General features: G+C 36.4%; 1 protein-coding gene and 1 pseudogene across 3 annotated transcripts in view; one reads left to right on the plus strand and one right to left on the minus strand.

Moving 5' to 3' along the window:
- Window positions 1-20,351, plus strand: part of Mvk (Mevalonate kinase) — a 207,415-nt gene that overhangs the window by 1,102 nt on the left and 185,962 nt on the right. For all 3 annotated transcript variants that reach the window (XM_090397738.1, XM_090397740.1, XM_090397739.1), the window contains exon 2: window positions 17,208-17,355. In XM_090397738.1, the coding sequence (XP_090253864.1) occupies window positions 17,208-17,355 (148 nt within the window). The remainder of the gene's footprint in view (window positions 1-17,207; window positions 17,356-20,351) is intronic.
- Window positions 15,479-16,286, minus strand: LOC150103665 (serine/threonine-protein phosphatase 2A regulatory subunit B'' subunit beta-like; annotated as a pseudogene).

Below are 20,351 nucleotides of genomic sequence, written 5' to 3' on the forward strand. Positions count from 1 at the left end.
ACCACACAACTATGGTCACTCAGGTCTAACAAACCATGTATTGAATACCTTGCACAGAATCATATGGAAGAAAACCACCATCACCGCAAATATGTGTTTAAAGACTTTAGCATCAGTAGCAGACTTAAAAAAGCAGCCTAATCTTAATAAATATGACTGTATTATACTTCCCAGAATTTGGGAAACTTTCTTGCCCAATATCTCAGACTTCCCAGCAGCACATAGAAGGCACTCTTCATAGGAAAAGAGTCTTAATTTATTCTAATCTAATTTCTTCAGCTTATTGTTTATTGTGTATTTTTGTGTGTTATTAAAATTTTAACATTGTATACCTGAGGTGAAATATTGAAGTGAAATATTAGTAAATTATTCCATTAAAATGAATCATGAATATAAACCAGTGCCTAAGCCTAATACTCATTTACTAATTTTTACTGTGGATTTAGAGTTGGAAGTTTTTTTTCCCACTTGGTTAGACTTTAATAAATTTAGTTTAATCCTTTATCCAAGTGTAAGCAAACAACGTTTGCACCTGAAGTATCTTCAGGACTGAAGCAACTCCTGGTAAAGGTGGACCGCTCTAATCACCACTTGTCTTAGTAACTCCCATAATGCAAAGCACATCTCCTTGCAGACATGTATAATGCTATGAATTAAGGTAAGGGCCACTACCAAGACCAGTTTTGACCTTTATTGAGGTTTCGTCAGTGGGAGCCAGACCTAGAGGTGGTGATACTAAGGTGGAAGCAATGGAGAAGTCATATTTACCTATACGAGTTGGCAAAAGATGTCTCACCTTATTATTAAATTACTCTGGATTTAGAGAAAGATGTTGGAAGTTTTTTCCCACTTGGTTAGACTATAATAAATTTAGTTTAATCCGAATCTCCATTGCTTCCACCTTAGTATCACCACCGCTGGGTCTGGCTGCCACTGACGAGACTGCAATAAAGGTCGAAACTGGTCTGGGTAGTGGCCTTTCCCATAGCATTATACATGTCTTCATGGAGATGTGCTTTGCATTATGGGAGTTACTAAGACAAGTAGTGATGAGAGCTTGGTCCACCTTTACCACAAGTTGCCTCAGTCCTGAAGATACTTAAGATGCAAATGATTTACACTTGGAAGTATAAATTTATTATACTAATTTTTACCCTACTCTCATTAATGAAATTAGTTTGCCTATGAATTTCATTATTATTATTAATATTATTATTACCCCAAGACCTCATGGAGTCAAAGACTCAGCTGGGAGATCCTTTTATCACACACAGCTCATGATACTGTGTCTTAAATACACTCAAACTCCTTGCAGACACCACACTCTCAGGCAAGGCATTTATTCATTACATATTCATTTACAACTCTGATGAAAAAAACCTGCCTCTCACTCCCTTAGTTACACCCTCTTTATACTGTTTCCAGGGATGACCTCTGGTTCTTCCCTGATTTTCCACTATTTTCTGTAGAACTTCTCCAGCATTGATCCTATAACAACCCCTTACCAATTTGTCATATCTCCCCTCTTCCTCCTGTCCACCAGACTCTGCAAATTACATCTTCTCAATTTTTCCTCCTACTTGAGATTCCAGAGGTCAGATACTACCTTAGTCAGTCTCCTTTGGACCCTTTCCAACATCTCTTCATCCTTCTGAAAACCAGGTGACCAAATCTGGGCACAATAGTCCATGCATGGCCTAATCAAAGCCTTATACAATGGAACAAAACAAGAATCTCCCTACTTCTACATGTCATTGTCCTCTGCATCATTCCCAGAAGCCTTTCTGTTGTCTTCACCATTTTGGCTATGTGTCCCCTGAATTTCAGATCCTTATCCACTATCACCCCCAGTTCTTGTATTTCCCACACCTCCAACAATATATCCTCACCAAGCATAAATTCTGCATCCCATCTTTGTTTTCCAAATTTTAAAACCTTACATTTTACAAGAACTCGCATCCCCATTTCCCTGCCCAATCACTCAATTTGTTCAAGTCTTCTTGTAAGGCCACAACATCTTCGCTACTCTTTATGGTTCTTCCCAACTTTGCATCATCTGCAAACAACTGAATATCTCTGGAGATCCAAATCTTCACTATTATCAGTGATAATAGTGAAGTTAAACATAATGGCCCTAAAACACATCCCTGAGGCACTCCACTAGTGACTTTCCTTTTCCTGGATATCGCTCCCCTATACACAACTTGTTGATACCTATCAGATAGCCAGTCTCCAATCCAGTGCACTAATATAATATCCACCCCTATTTGCTCTGGTTTGACTGTCAACTTATCATGAGGTACTCTGTCAAAAGTCTGCATAATCCAGATATATTACTGTGTATCCTTCTCCACTGTCCAAGGAAGCAGTTATTTTATAAGTTTATAAGTAAGTAGATTACTAAAACATGACCTTCTCTTAGCAAATCCATGCTGTCCATCAAAGACAATACCATTGTTGTCAACCCAATTCTGGATTCTAGTTCTCACAAGCTTTTCCAACAACTTAACCAAACACCTGACACACAGATAGGCCTATAGTTTGATGCTTGAGTTTGATCACCTCCTTTATGAAGTGGCACAATCTTGCCCTCATTACACTCCTTAGGAACTTGACTGAGTGCAAGACTTGTATTAAAAAAATATGTCAAGGGAGGGTCAACTCCTTGGCACGTTCCTTCAGAATATGTGGTGATATATTATCAAGTTCCACAGCCTTATTAACATCTAGTTTGCTCAACTCCCGCATACACCTCTTGCTTGCTTTCAGCCAGTCTCTCCTCCCCATCATCAACTGCTCTAAATCTCTCCATGAAGTCACATTCACAAAATTGAAAGACCTTCATGAACTGCTCATTTAGTATCTCCACCACACATTCCACAACAGCTGTTTTTATACCATTATCTCCAATCTATGCCATCCTTCCATAATCATTCTTTCTTTTGCTGGCCATATATCGAAAGAAATTCCTTAGGATTCTTTTTGGCTTCATTAGCTAACTGCTGTTCATACCTCTCTTTAGCTACCCTCACCAACCAAGTCACCTATCTTGCCTGGTCTTTGTAGAACTCATGGAATTGGTTACTTCCACTTCTCTTATGCTGCCTCCACAATGCCCCTTTTCTCTTTATCGCATGCTTAATCTCTTTATTGATCCATCTCACATCTACCTTATTTAACCTTCTCACTCTTGGAATATATTTAGACAATGAATCTACTAGATAGTTTTTTTAGATCCCCAAGCTGCATTGATCTCTTTTCCAGCTAACTCCTCATTCCATGCTACACCCGCAAGCTGTCTGCTGAGCTTTTCATAATCACTCCCCCTTGTGGTTCTACATATACCCTTTTTTCACTGAGGTCTTCATACTGCTGGCAACCATCCAGGTAATCACCTCATGATCACTCTCATCAATTGGTGGATGATTTGACACCTCATTTATAATTACATCCTCTGATGATATGACCAAATCCAAGACCCTCAAACCTCATGTTCCCTCTGTTACATACTGTCTGAGGTAGTTATCCCTCAAAACTCAAGAAACTCATTTACTTTACTTCCAGTTGCTACCTCATCATTCCAGTCTATATTGCCATAATTAAAATCACCTATAACGATCACCCTTTTCTTATTTACTTGGTTAATTTTATTATACATTTCATTATCACCACCACCCACATTTCCTGGTCTATGACAACATCCAGCCAAGTATTTGATTCCATTCACCTCTTCTCACACCATACTGCCTCAAAACCACTGGCACTATTTCCCTCTTGCACTATGCTTTGTATGGACATAACTCTTTCTCTATCATCAATAGCATACTCCCTCCATTTTTACCCCTTCTATCCTCACGAGACACATCACATCCTTCTATATCTATTCCTGTCAGGATGTTGTCCTCTTGGTAAACAGATGCAATTGGTGCAACCATTTCATCTACCTTGTTTCTTATACTTCTAGCATTTTTATACAAACACAACAGCAGCTCATTTCTGGATCTACAGCTAGTTCCACTGATACCACTCAGTCGATGTGATCTCTCCATGCTTGACTGGAGTCATTTCCCTTTCTGCTTATTAATTTTAGAATCCTTTTCAATTCCAACTGTTTCCTCTTGATTCCAGGTCGTCCCATTCCTTTCCTGTCTACACATGCCCTCACCTCCTCTTGGAGCATCCACCTTTCTCATGCTGTGTACCTCTGTCCCCTCTAAGCCTCCCCATTTCCCTGCTCCTCTTGCACACTCATTCTCTCATTTTCTATACTCATACCACTCACTTCTCCATTCATAACCACCTCTTCAATCTCCCCTGTCTACTCTCCTGCTCTTCCACATCACTTCCCACTTGATCTGATTCATTCTCTCTACTCACTTCTCTACCTTCCAGCAGCAGTCTCTCTAAGCGACTTGCACCATAACCATTCAAATGCTGTCCATCGCTCCCATATAGTTCACTTTGTCCTTCAAACTCATTCCACACATTAACAAACTGTACTCCCGTCTCCTTACACATTTCAGCCAGCATATCATTCATAATCCTTGCTCTCTGCCTCATCTCACAACAGTCATATCTTGGCAACATGCTGACTACCCTTCCTGTCACACTATTCTCTTTTATCCTTCTATGCAGCCTCCTGATATCCATTCTGACGTGCTCTTTGTCCTCTGTCAAATCATTCGTACCCAATGTTCCCTCTAAGCTGTGCGCAAGTGCGTGTGCACACATTTTACAACTAGCGCACAAAACAAAAAATATGCTCACACTAATTTTCAAGATGAAATTAAAATTTATTAATTAAAGAAGTTCCGCCTAAACATTAACCTATAGATTGTTTAAAAATACGGTAACTCGGCAACGCTCAAGAGAAAAGGGGGTCGAGAGTTAGAAAATTAGAAAGATTGAATGATAGAGAGAGAATGTGACACATGATTTGTTGTAATGGTTTTTACCCGAATTTTCTTAATTTCATTCTGCATCCATTTCATCTTTTGCCTCATCCAATCCAATTCAACTTCCAAATCTTGTGTCACATTCTCTCTCTATCATTCAATCTTTCTAATTTTCTAACTCTCGACTCCCTTTTCTCACTTTCACTCTCATTCATCCTTCTGAGTTTCCGTACTTTCGGTCCAACGTGTGTCCAACTTTTGCTATCATTCATTCTTTCGATTTTTTCCACTTTCAATTCTTGTGTCATGCCATTTCCGGTTTCATTCGTTCTCTCGATTTCGTTGCGTTCCACCACTCTTGCCTTACTTTTGTCCTTTTAAACATCTGTTACGGTTTTCAATTCATTTGTTTTTCTTTTTCACTTATTTTTTTTACATTTTTTTCGCCTGTCTTTCGAACGTACACTCATTTTCCCCCACGACATTCTTGCTACTCACACTTTCTGTCATCGATTTCATATTAGCATTCATCAATTTCTCATTCACATCACACTTCGCACACACCCTCATTCCATCTGCCCTAAACATCCACAAATCATTTATGTAATTGAAAGAATACATGTAGCACACCTCACACTTAACGAAATGACTGGTCTAAATTAAAGTTATGGAATGACAAAGCCACTGCCATGTTTCCTCTGCCTGTTACTACTGTAAGCTCTAATAATAATGAATTCGTAATTAAGTTTAGGCAAAAAATTCCCCACACTAATCATACTAGTGGCACACAACTTTTACAGCAGTTCTTACTCAAACAAATACTCATATATACTTAATTATTCCAAGAATAACTTATCTCAATCTGGAAAGAAGGAGTAGCCATAGTATTCAACACAAAATACGAGGCTAATATTCAACACAAAATACGAAGCAGTCAGTTCTCAAGTAGAGTAATGTGGGCAAATATGAGAATGGGGAACTGGACAATGAGACTTATTTGTGCCTGTGGTCCCACAGAAGGTTCTACTACGGTAGAAGTGGAAGAATTTTTTGAGGCTTTAGAAAAAGCTACTGACACAATGAAAAAGGAAAAGTTGGTCCTTGTTAGGGATTAAATAGCAGAGTAGAAAATGATTGCGAGACATACAAAAATAGTTTGGGAAAATTTCGAGAAAAGAGCAAATCTAATAATAATGGCAAATATCTGTTGGATTTCTGCTCAGGACATGGACTGGTTATTACTAACACCATGTTCCAACATAAAAATGTGCACAAATTCACATGGAGAGAAGAGGCAAGGAATGAGAAACGTCTCGTTGACTATGTTATTGTTGATGTTTTCTCCCTGGTGCAGGACACCAGAGTGTACAGAGGATTTGAAATTGGAAGTGATCACTATTTAGTCTTGAGCAAGATAAAATTGAATTTCATACTGAAAAGAATAACATGTAAGAAAGTTTTAAAGCAAATAAAAGTTGAGCAGCGTTCGGATGTGAACTGTAGACTAAAATACACAAAGATTATTAAAGAAAAAATGAAAGAGTTTGAGAACAGGAATCAAACCTTGGAGATTCAGTGGCAAACTCTGAAGAAAACGTTGATTGATTCTGCCAGAGAGGCATGTGGTGAGGTTGTCTGCAAGGATAAAAAAAAAATCAGAACTCTCTGGTGGACACAGTAAGTTAAAGAGGCAGTGAAGGAAAAGAAGAAAGGATATCAAAAGTTCCTGTCAAATAAGTCAGCTTTTACTCTTAGAGAATACAGAGAGAAATGCAAGAATGCTAAACACTGTGTAAAACTAGCTAAACAAAAGTCATGGGAAGACTTTGGCAAGAATATAGAAAATAAATATCAAGAAGGTGGCAAAATATTCTGGTGGTTGTTGAAGAAGCTTAGGAATGGAGAAAAGAGTGCTGTAAAAGGAGTTAAAGATGATAAAGGTGACATGAAAACGGGAGAAAAAGATATTCTTGAAGTATGGAGTAATTACTTTGAAACACTGCTAAATGAAACAAGCAGTGATGACAGCACAGTGGTAAAAAACACTGGCCATGCATGCAGTCAGGAATACATATCCATACTTGAAGTAGAAAAAGCCATCAAAGGCTTGAAATGTGGAAAGGCAGCGGGAGTAGATGGTATTCGACCAGAAATGCTGAAGTATGGTGGTATAAAAGTCTTACAGTGCCTGCACTGCATAGTTCAGAAAACCTGGACAGAGGGAGGAATTCCTGATGGTTGGAGTAGAGCTCTCATAGTACCCATATATAAAAAGAGAAATAAAACTGAATGTGAGAATTACAGAGGTATTTCCCTACTGAGTGTTCCTGGGAAGATCTATGCAAGTATACTTGAAAAACGGTTGAGAAGAATTGTGGAAGAAAAGCTTGGTGAAGAACAAGCTGGAATCAGGCCAAATAGAGGCTGTCAGGACGAGATCTTCACTTTATGACAAATAGTCGAGAAAGCATGGAAATATAACAAAGATCTCTATTTAAGTTTTGTCGATTTGGAAAAGGCATATGACAAGGTGCCAAGAGAGAAGCTATTCAATACGCTACAGTTATATGGTGTAAATGGGGCATTATATCAAGCAATACTTAGTCTTTATTTGAGTTGTAAGTCAGCAGTTAGAATTGAAGGAAGTACAGGAAGATGGTTTAATGTTAAATCTAGTGTGAGACAAGGATGTACATTATCCCCTCTATTATTCATTATCTATATGGATCACATTATGAAGGAAAGTGGTATTAAACATGATATCAAAATTGGAGATGTTAATGTCAGCTCTTTGCTTTATGCGGATGATGTTATACTTCTAAATAAATCTGCTAATGTCTGCAAAATTCTCTGACTAAATTGAATAGCTGTTGTAATAGATATGGTATGAAGGTCAGCAATAAAAAGACAAAGACAATGAAAATAGGCAGAATCATTGAAAATGTCAACTGTGTTGTGAATAGAGAACCTGTGGAACAAGTAAAACATTTCAGCTACTTAGGCACGATTTTTACTGAAGATGGTAAATTAAATATAGAAATAGACAACGGAATCAGCAAAGCTGGTATGGTGGGAAGTCAGTTGAATAAATTCATATGGAATAAGAGAGAAATTAGTCGGAACACTAAATTAGCTGTATACAAGACAGTGTTCAAACCAGTTTTAACTTATGGATCTGAGAGCTGGGTCAGAAGTGAAACACTTGACCAAAGACTAGAGACCGTAGATATGAGAGTCCTGAGAAAGATTATAGGCATGAACAGATGGCATCAATGGCAATATCATATTTAAAACGAGGTTATTAGGAAAGAACTTGACATTGTCAACATCCAGGAATGCGTTAAGCTAATCTTAGGTGGTATGGTCACTTAAACAGAATGGGCGAAGAAAGATTAGCAAAACAAGCGTTCTCTGCCAGGTTGGCAGCAAAATGACTCAGAGGAAGGCCAAGATATAGGTGGATTGATATGGTACAAAGTGCCTTAGATGATAGAAATATAAGATCTGATAATGTTGGAGTCTTGACAAGTAACGGACTGATTTGGAGGAAAATTGTAGATAGGAAGTTAGTAATGATGTAATTTTTTTCACGTAGTACTATCATATCCTGTAAACCCCTTGAGATTACATGACAGGAATTTGATGATGATGATGATGATGATGATAATGGAGGTCTTCTTACACATGTATCATACATTATGTTACACATTATCACCATTTGATTCCTATGACTCTTCATATTTCCAGACCATCTGTATATCACATCATTCTTTAATATAGTTCTTTGGCTACTCATAGTTACAGATGGTGAGATTTCAATCTATTGATGTTAAAAGTTGTGAGATCCTGATGAATAGTTAGGTTCAGATTACGAGCAATTTTATGAAATTCACGGACTAAAGAATTCAATATATGTAGTCCTGTAGGAATAATGCCTGCTAAAAGAGGTAACCAATATGTTGGAGTCGATCTAATAGAGCCAGTAATTAATCTGAAGGTATTATTCAATTGAGAATCGATAATCCTTGTGTGAGGGCTATTTAGCCACACAGGAGCACGATATTCAGCACTTCAGAATACCAAAGCAAGGGCCAAGTTTGAAAGATGAAGGTCACAACACCCACGATTTGGTCTGAAGCCAGCTTGTTCTCTTGGGACATATTTAAAAATTGCAGAGCTTATTCTATTATAAATAAGTCTTTCAAAGAGTTAATAACAACAACTGAGGAGATAAATAGGTCAGTAACTTTCCAGTTTGTAATTAGGCTTACTAGGCTTTAAAATTGAAAGTATTTTTGCTTTTTTAAAAATAGTGGGAAGTTTACCAGTTGTATGAATGTCAGTATAGAACTTAGTTAACCATAATCTTGCATTTCTTCACAGATTAATCAAAAATTCTGGATGAATGTTATCAAAACCAGGAACATTACCATGCTTTTATTTCTTTAAGGCTGCTTCAACTTCTTGTAGCGTAAAAGGGCATGCAAAATTTGAAGTTATAGGTGAAGACTTGCCAAATTCTTTTAATTTTCTCTTAATATATCTTGTATGTTTTTTATTGATTTCGATACACGATATATTAACAATATGTATTACTAGTTGATCTGGAGTAATGATTCTTACTTGTTCTTTAATCAAAGGAGCACTACCACCTAGTTTCCTAAGAATGTTCCAAGCTTTACATGCTGGAATGAGTAAAGTCTATACCTTCAACTGTATTTACCTATTTTTTCCTTTGGGATATATCCAAGTTTTCTAGAAGTTTGTCTGCTGTTTTGAGCTCATTTATCTGATATTCCTTATAAACTAATTCAAATTCTTCGCTCCAACCATGTATATGGTTATGTCTAATACCTCTAGGAATACTTTTCTTGATAGCAAGCAGGACTGCACCTATAAATCGATGAAAATTACTACTTATTGGAGGTATCCAGCGAATACATTTGTCAAGTTCATTTGCATATTTATTCCAGTCAGCCTTTTTAAAATTCCAGCATATGGGATAGGCTTTGATCTTACAAGTGGAATAGAAATACCAATGTCAATTAATATCGGTCTATGTTGACTATGAGGAAAGTTAGTTAAGACCCTTCTCAAATTTTGCATAGGGTGACCTGAATTATTTTTGCTCACAAGACATAAATCAGGCTTATAATCTCTTTTCCAGGCTGCAGATATAAAAGTGCCTTTGTCTTTGGCATCAAAGACTAAGTGAAGATTATTTAGTTAGATCCAATCAACAAGTTTTTCACCACATTCGTTGTTGCAAGTATAATTCCACTGTTCATGGTGACTATTAAAGTTCCCAATATAAATTGCGGGATGTTCAGCAATAGGAATAATTTTTTCCGGCCAAGGTGATCCAGGTGGCTTATAAATATTCGTAATTGTAATATCTTGAACTTTTATCACTATTCTATGTATGTTTTCTTCAATATTTTGAGATAGAAGAAAAACTTCTTTAAGACGATTTCACACGTACGTTGCTATTCCATATACTTCATGATAAGTTGCACCAATAGCAGTGTAACCTGGAATGCAACCTCTTTTAAGGAGCTGTTCAGGATTAGCAGCACATGTTTCCTGGACAGCAATCACATCAACATTGTTGGTCAACAATAATTTTGATAAATAATCGCATTTGGCTTTGCTAATAGATTGAATATTTAATTGACAGATATGTAGTGTAGGGCCAATGTTTCTAAATTCTGGTTTCTGCAAGTCACTATATTCAGTAGACATCATGAAATTGGCCAGGAGATCCTTAGGATGGACTGGCTGCCTATCGCTGTTGCTCATTTAGCACCACCTAGGGGACACGTATAGTTTTAGGATCACTATGGACATGAGCAACTTTGTCCTCCTGTTTTTTTACTGTATCAATCCACCTATATCTTGGTCTTCCTATAGGTCTTTTTCCTGCCAACCTGGCAAAGAACACTTGTTTTGCTAATCTTTCCTCTACCATTCTGTTTAAGTGACCATACCATCTGAGACTAGCTCTGCTAACGCATTCCAGGATGTTGACAATGTCAAGTTCTTTCCTAATATCCTCATTTTTAATATGGTATTGCCATTGATGCCATCTGTTCTTGCCCCTAATCTTTCTCAGGACTCTCATATCTGCAGTCTTGGGTCAAGTGTTTTACTTCTGACCCAGCTGGCAGATCCATAAGTTAAAATTGGCTTGAATACTGGCTTGTATACAGCTAATTTATTGTTTTGGTTAATTTCTCTCTCTTATTCCATATGAATTTATTCAGTTGACTTCCTACCATACCAGCTTTGTTGATTCTGTTGTTTGTTTCCATATTTAATGTGCGATCTTCATTAAAACTTGCTCCTAAGTAGCTGAAATGTTTTTACTTGTTTTATAGGTTCTCCATTCATAACACAGTTAATATTTTCAATGTTTCTGATTCCGATTTTCACTCTCTTTGACTTATTATTGCTGATTTTCATACCAAATTTATTACAACAGTTATTCAATTTAGTCAGGGAATCTTGCAGACTTGTAGTGGATTTATTTAGAAGTATAACATCATCTGCATAAAGTAAAGAGCTGAGATTAACATCTCCACTTTTACTATCAGCCCAAATACACCAGATCAACAGATCAAAATATATATATACAAAATCAATTAAAAAAAAAGCAGTGTCTCAAAAAAAAAAAAAAAAAAGGTAAACAGTAGCATTCCCTAGGATTATGTTCTTGGGCCCCCTGATGCTTAACTTGTTTGTAAATGGTATATTATGTGGACTGACTGGGGATCTTCAGTTGTTTGCTGATAATGCAAAGGTGGGAAGAATTATAAGTAGCACTGCTGATGTTAATTTCCTTTCATTCATGTGTTCCTTAATTATAATTAAATTTTTTGTATATTTAAAAATAATTTATTAACTAAATTAATGTCTTGTAATTTTTTTTGAATATCTATTAATGCAGATGGAACTATTCTCATGCAGCCGATAGTGCACGTGATATCACATGCTTTCAGTCGAATGTCCTTTTAATGGTTTCCTATAACTGTATTTATAATGGCTAGAAATTTAGTCAAAAATTGTATTCAAAATATTCTCCAAATATAAAATAATGTCTAGAACATATTTCAAGGTAAAAGTAATTTTATAAATAAAGACAATAAAAAATTAAATGTAAGTGATTCTGGCAATAATATTTTAAGATGAAAGTTATATCCTGTTTTTATATGACCAGAGAACAAATTCATATTATATTTTATACTAGCAATAAATTAAAATTTCTCTTCCTTTTCATTCATCAGATGATGGATTGACTCCTGTATGAAGAAATCTTTGCCATTTGGCTCTATCTTTCACCATTTATTCTCTCACCACTTTGAAGCTTGATAATTGTATCCTTTCCTTCCAAGACTGTAACCATATTCTTTTTTTAATAGCCTACATATCTTAAAACCAATTTTGCTTGCAAATAAAATAATGGTTATCTAGTTTTAAACAATCACATGATAACTTCTGGCATATTGTTATTATTAGCTTGTTATTAAAGTTATCTGTATTTAAAAAAGAAAACTGCACAGAACCATTGTAGGTGAATTGAGAATGAGGTTTGTAACCAAATTTCCTGTCAGTTTGACATTCATTCAATTTGTAAAATTATTAAAATGTTTTTTAAGATCTCTAAAAACAAAAGACCTGACTATGAACCATACTCAGGGTCTGTTGCACTAAACACTGCCCAATATTTATCAGCATAAGTAAGTTACTTGCTATAGACATACTGATGCATGCACATGCAGTGTGAAAATATATGGTCTGACTATTCATATTGACCACAATGTATTCAAAATATTCTCCAAATATAAAATAATGTCTAGAACATATTTCAAGGTAAAAGTATCTAGCAAAATTCTATAAGAAAACATATATTATTATTATTATTATTATTAAACAATACCTCATGGAGTCCAAGACTCATCTAGGCGGTCCTTTTATCTCACACACACATCTCATCATACCGTGTCTTAAACACATTCAAACTCCTTGCAGACACCACACTCTCAGGCAAGGCATTCCAATCACTCACAACTCTGCACGAAAAAAACCTGCCTCTCACTCCCCTACTCACACCCTCTTTATACAGTTTCCAGGGATGACCTCTGGTTCTCCCCTGATCTCCTGCTATTCTCTGTAGAACTTCTCCAGCATTGATCCTATAACAACCCCTTACCAACTTGTAGGTCTCTATCATATCTCCCCTCTTCCTCCTGTCCACTAGACTCTGCAAATTACATCTTTTCAATCTTTCCTCATCCTCGACATTCCAGAGGTCAGAAACTACCTTAGTCAGTCACCTTTGGACCCTTTCCAACATCTCTTCATCCTTCTGAAAACCAGGTGACCAAATCTGGGCACAATAGTCCATGTGTGGCCTAATCAAAGCCTTATACAATGAAACCAGAATCTCCCTACTTCTACACGTCAGTGTCCTCCGCATCATTCCCAGAAGTCTTTGTGTTGTCTTCACAATTTTGGCGATGTGTCCCCTAAATTTCAGATCCTTATCCACTATCACCCCCCAGATCTCTTATTTCCTCTACTTCCAACAATATATTCTCACCAAGCATAAATTCTGCATCCCATCTTTGTTTTCCAAATTTTAAAACCTTACATTTTGCAACATTGAACTTACATCCCCATTTGCTTGCCGAATCGTTCAATTTATTCAAGTCGTCTTGCAAGGCCACGACATCTTCACTACTCTTTATGGTTCGTCCCAACTTTGCATCATCTGCAAACAACTGAATATCTCCATCCAAATCTTCGCCAATATCATTAATATACAAGTTAAATAGTAATGGCCCTAAAACAGACCCCTGAGGCACCCCACTCGTGACTTTCATTTTCCTGGATATTGCACCCCCCACACACAACTTGTTGATACCTATCAGATAGCCAGTCTGCAATCCAATGCACTAATCTAATATCCAACCCCATCTGCTCTAGTTTGACTGTCAACTTATCATGAGGTACTCTATCAAAAGCTTTTGCGAAATCCAAGTATATTACTGTGTATCCTTCTCCTCTGTCCAAGGAAGCAGTCACTTTATTGTAATAAGTAAGTAGATTACTAAAACATGACCTCCCTTTAGCAAATTCATGCTGTCTGTCAAAGATTATACCATTGTTGTCAACCCAACTATGGATCCTCGTTCTCACAAGCTTCTCCAACAACTTAACCACAACACCTGACACACACAGATAGGCCTATAGTTTGATGCTTGAGTTCGATCACCTCCTTTATGAAGTGGCACAATCTTGCCCTCTTTCCACTCTTTAGGAACTTGACCAAGTGCAAGACTTGTATTAAAAAAATATGTCAAGGCAGGTGTCAACTCTCTGGCACATTCCTTCAGAATACTCGGTGATATATTATCAAGTCCCACAGCCTTATTTACATCTAGTTTACTCAACTCCCCAAACACCTCTTGCTCACTTACAGTCAGTCTCTCCTCCCCATCATCAACTGCTCTTAATCTCTCCATGAAGTCACATTCACAAGATTGAAAGATCTTTATGAACTGCTCATTAAGTATCTCCACCACACATTCTGCAACAGCTGTCTTTATACCATTTCCTCCAATCAATGTCATCCTTCCATAATCATTCTTTCTTTTGCTGGCTACATATCGAAAGAACTCCCTAGGATTCTTTTTTGTCTTCATTAGCTAACTGCTGCTCATACCTCTCTTTAGCTACTCTCACCAACCAAGTCACCCTCCTTGCCTGGTCTTTTGTAGACCTCATGAAATTGGTTACTTCCACTTCTCTTATGCTGCCTCCACAATGCCCTTTTTCTCTGTATTGCATGCTTAATCTCTTTATTCATCCATCTCACACCTACCTTATTTAACCTTATGCCTATTATATACACATAACTTATTAAAAATGAAAGAAATGCATTTCACTATGGACCTGTTAAAATAAATACACACTTTAAAAAGATATTTTTAAAAAAAATTATGATTGAAGACAATAAATATATGTACATAGTAAAAATATTTTTTCATTATCAAATAAAATAACTGTTCATTTTATGCGGCAAGTATTCATAGAGTTATTCCAGTCTTCACTATGGTATATAACCATGGTCCAATCATTCAGTTTGTTCACATCATTAGTTCATGCCAGTGAATAAACCAGAGACACTTTGCCACTAAACAGACAGTGTTGTAATAAAAATTTAAAAAAATGCACTACACATAAAAGTATGGTACATCTCATCCAGATGAAAGCCTTATCCACACAGTAATTTTTATTTCAAAATATAATTTATTCTTTTTACATCCAGGAGCTGTAATCTTTGCACATATTTTTCACAGGAACTGTAATGTTTCACTTTTTTTTTTTTAATATGACTACTTAATACCCTATATTGTTTTTTTTTTCCTCTGTCTTGCTTTTTCCCCCTTTTGTATTCATAAGTCACTTCACAAAGAGCTCTTCTTTGGCAAGAAATGTGTGTGCAATTATGTTCGTTAGAGAGAGTAGCTTTTAATAATGGTAATCAGCATAATCATACTCATCATCTTCTATATCTGAGCTACCAAGAGGTTGCACTATTCTGTGTGCTAATTTGTCTAGGTTTGGAGAGAGGTCATCCTCTTCTTGATCATACTTCTCATACATGATATCATCCTGATGTTCAGCATCCCCTTTTCAGCCACTAATAATTCATATTCTTCTGCAGCATACCTATCCCAATCAGACATCTCAGGACCTTCACCATCATGCTTTGGCCTTTGTGAAGCAAATGGATCCCTCTACTCATGGTCTAAGTATTTTTCCAAATTGAAGAATGTGTCAAAAAAATTGAAGTCATCCTAGATTTCTTAAGATCTGAAAGTGAGATTCTGCCTGGAACTTGTGGCTTAACCATGTCCAGCATTTGACATAAGCAATCCTTAAATTGCAGTGTTTCAAATCCCAAAGCTTCCATGCAGTTGCTGCAGTTATTCTTCATAAAAATACTGTAATTCATATATGGACAGATAACCATCATCATCCAGTATCCATGCAGCAAAACCAATATTCAACTCCTTGGATGCCTTTTATCTTCTTCTGATATGAGATACCATACAAACTCTGTATAACTCATCTTACCTTTTGCACTTGACCTCTTGTAACTGCACCAGAGAAGATTCTGTCAATCATTCTGGAAGAAATTGCTCCATCATTATGCCTTTTCAAATCATTTTTGTCAATGAATAGATCATGGTCCTTATCTAACTCCCAAAACTTACAGTAGATTACATAAAAATGTTCATAAGAGAAATATTCTGTTATCTGGTTGATATCTTCTTCCTCTTCTAAAAGAGAGAGGACCTGAAGAAAATTGCTTTGATTATTCATTTTAGACCATCCTATTAAGTATTTCATTGTTTCCAAGTTTTCAAAATTATGAGGACAAGACTGCCAAGATATGTAAATTTTTTTACCTATAATTTTCTAAGATTATTGAATTTTTGTCCTCATCTTTTCATTGTTTTTGTTTTGCTTAGATTGATTTTCATTCCAGAAGTTTTCCAAATTAAAGTGGAAAGGAAATTCTTCTTTCACTACGCGTTATTCCCGCTTCCTATGCAGGGTCTGCGTGTTACTTAGATGCGACTACTTGTTAGCACCACTCCCAACTGACCTGTTGCCTAGTCTACTGCTGGGGGGGGATATAATTTTTGGCTGTAGAAGCATATGTTCACAGGGCCGGTTAGCTTGCTTGCAGGATGAAAAATGGCAGATAAACTGGCGGAAAAAACCCTACTGCCCGCACCCAAGACTGGCTAACTTTGCTATGCCTAAGGAAGATCCTCAAGTTCCTCACGTCTTCGATGGGAATCGAACTTGGGACACTCCTCCTTCCCCAGGCATATGGTTACGAAGCGCAAGGCCACTAGGCTAACTGCACGGACTAAAGTTGAAAGGAAATTAAAGTTAATTATTCTTAACATGGTAGTAGTCACCACAATTTATTGAAATTATCACCATGTTACATTAAAATAAAGGATTCAAGTTTACTTAACATTTATACTACTCAAAACCCTCAACTTGAAATACACTGTACATTATTTTCTCACACCTGCTTTATTGTCAAATTTAAAAGGCCTGAATCATCTGGTCATATTGAATAATATAGAGAATATTGCTTGTAGTTGGAAATTTTTTTGCAACTTTAACCAGGAATTTGTATTTTGCTATAATTTTATGGAAATAAAACTATAGCAAAATACAAACTTTATAAAAATTTATTATTCTTAATTAAATTTTTCATTTCAGAAAGCCATTGCAATCAGCATAAATCTGTATACCAATTTGTCGCTTAAGTTTTCCAAATCAAATACAGTCAAACTTCACCTGAAAGATCTTGGAATAGAAAAGGCTTGGGATGTTTCAGAAATTGCAGAAATACCACTTTTTTTTTCTGGTTTGTAACTTTTAGTACAGTTCATTTTTCTTCAAATTTTTATAGTGAATTTCTATTAGTCTGAACACTTGAAGTTCAGACTAATAGAAACATTTCCCAATTTACATTAATGTATTTTATTTCTTTTTTTCATAGTTTTTGGGAGGATGGGTGTGCATAAGTGGCATGGATTGAACTGACTGTTTAGCCAAATATGAATGCAGTGTTTATTTACAAATGCCAGGAGTACCACAAATAAGGGAGGGAAGTTGTCAGATTGATTAAGTAAGTTCACTTTATGGGATAAACAAGAATAGAAATGAAAGAATATGGTGTTCTCTGAGGATAGGAGGAGCATGAGGGAGAGATATATTGCTGTTGATAATTATTATTATTATTATTATGATACAGGCACCTCCATGGAGTCCAAAGACTCATCGTGGGAGACTCAGTCTATTCACACAATCTATCATACCTCTCCTTGAACTCATTAACAGAAAAAGCACTCACAACTCACTTTAGCAACCTATTCTATTCATTCACCACTCTCCAAACAAAAAAATCTAGTCCTTGCATCCCTACTGACCACACCTTTATTCAACTTCCAGGGATGACTTCTTGTTCTGGTCCCTCTAGTGAAGTGCTGAAACATTTCTCCTGCATCCATCCTATAAAGTTCTTTAAGCAACTTAAATGTTTCTATCATATCACCTCTTTTTCTGCTATCAACCAACTTCTGCAATCATCCACACACCTTCATTCTATCCTCTGATTTCCTAGAGTACAGTACCGTCAATGTGATACACAGCTTGTAATCTATTTATTCCAAAATGCATAACTTTACATTTCTCGACATTAAACTGACACCAACAAACTGATAGCCTATTTAAATCTTCCTGCATGCTCTCCACATCATCACCACCTTGATTTACTATTACTCTATCTAATTTCGCATCATCAGCAAACAATTGAATACAGTCATTCCTCGACTTATGTCGGTGTTCCGTTCCATCAGGTAGGACATAAGTCGATACATTAAATCAACAGAGTTATAGGGGTTAGGGACTTAACAGTAATAAGTATACCGTCATTTTAATTTTTAAATCTTATTATAAAACTGTACTGTGCGTTACTGCTGCTATAAAACAGGAAAATAATCACCTGAATCTTCCTCCACAATCGCATCTTCATTATCTTCCCTATGTGAAGGACCAGGCTGCGGCTCTTCTGGTGTAACCTTTATTTTTTTGATGAAAATGTTCAATATGCTTTGCTTATTCCTCCTTCTTTTCATCATAAATTTATTTATAGCAAGTAAACGCATCATATGCTTTCCTATCTACTAATAAGTAGCGTTGAACGTTGGGGTCCATGTCTTCAACCATTTTGAGAACATCACTAATTGCAGAGAACATTTCTACAAGACCCTTCACTGTGAATTGTTTAACTACCTCTCATTGTTTCTCTTTTTCTTCTTCTTCCTTTTCTTGTTCTTCCTCTTCTGCAACACGTTGTTCTCCAGTTTGATCAATTCTTTTGTTGGTCAACTCTTCAGGGGCACTTCCTATGAGTTTGCTAGGCCCACTATTTCTTTATGCAATTTACAAAGGTCTTCATTTTTTTCAAAACTTTCAAAATCGTGCACAAACCTTTTTAATGTCTTTTTCCATATGCCATTCACATTGAGAGATCACTTCATCCCAAACTACAGCAATATTTTTAATAGCATGATAAATATTGAATGCTTTCCAGAATTGCATGAGAGTCTGGTCATTTCCTTCATTAGCAGAAATGGCTTGTGAAGAAGTTTTCCATAGATAATAAACCTTAAACACTACGATAGTGATGAAGCAATGACAAGGTCCTATCAGTGATTGGAACAGCTACTTTTATCATGCATAGAGGACCTGAACCAAAAGCACATACCTCTTAGCACTGTGACCATAACTGCTAAGGCATTAAGTCTCTTCAACATGTTGAAGGAGAAACCAGGTCCCAATTATGACTATGAATTTAATGCTTCTTCCGGTTGGTTTATGAGATTCAAGCAGCATTTTGCACTGCATGAAGTGAAGATATATATGGTGAATCTGCAAGTTCCGATAGAAGGGTGCTAAGGAGTTTGTGGAGAAATTGGATAAAATTATTACGGAGGAAAATTATTTGCCACAGCAAATATTTAATATGGATGAGACCTCCTTGTTTTGGAAAAGAATGCCCGAGCAGACAATTCATCCACAAAAAGCTAAAATCTATGCCTGGTTTCAGAGCTCTTAAAGACTGTGTTACAATTCTGTTAGGAGGGGGGGGGGATGTGGATGAATATAAACTGAAACCATTTGTGATATGGCACGGTGAGAGTCTATGAGCCTTCAAAAACATTAGGAAGCATACTCTTCCACTTCATTAGCGGAGATATAAGAGGTCGTGGATGTCTCAAAAATTGTTTGCAGATGCTTTAATCAACTGTTATGCAAGTGAAATGGAAAGCTATCATGTGAAAGAAAATGTAGAATTTAAAATTTTATTAATTTAATAGAGAATCCCCCAGGTCATCCATCTTATATCAGTTATCTTCACCAAGTTCAGAGTCATGTTTTTCCCTCCAAACATCAACTTCATTGATGGAACTCCCTGATCCAAATTAATGGGTCAGGGAGTTTCAGTAGTGCTTAAGGTTTATTATCTATGGAGAACTTTTCCACAAGTCATTTCTGCTAATGAAGGAAACGACCAGATTCTCGTGCAATTCTGAAAGCATTCAATATTTATCATGCTATTAAAAATATTGCTGTGGCTTAGAACGAAGTGACCTCTCAATATGAGTGGCATATGTAAAAAGACATTAAAAAGGTTTGTGAACAATTTTGGAAGTTTTTTTAAAAAAATGAAGACCTTTGTAAATTGAGTGAAAGGAAATATGGACCTAGCAAATAACCTGAATCTCGAAGTGAATGATGACTACATAGTTCAACTCATAAGAAGTGCCCCTGAGGAGTTAACCAACAAAGAATTTG

Source organism: Typopeltis vanoorti, chromosome 9 (genome assembly GCF_054136105.1).
Source record: "Typopeltis vanoorti isolate ZY-2024b chromosome 9, IOZ_Tvanoo_1.0, whole genome shotgun sequence".
NCBI classification, from domain to species: Eukaryota; Metazoa; Arthropoda; class Arachnida; order Uropygi; family Thelyphonidae; genus Typopeltis; species Typopeltis vanoorti.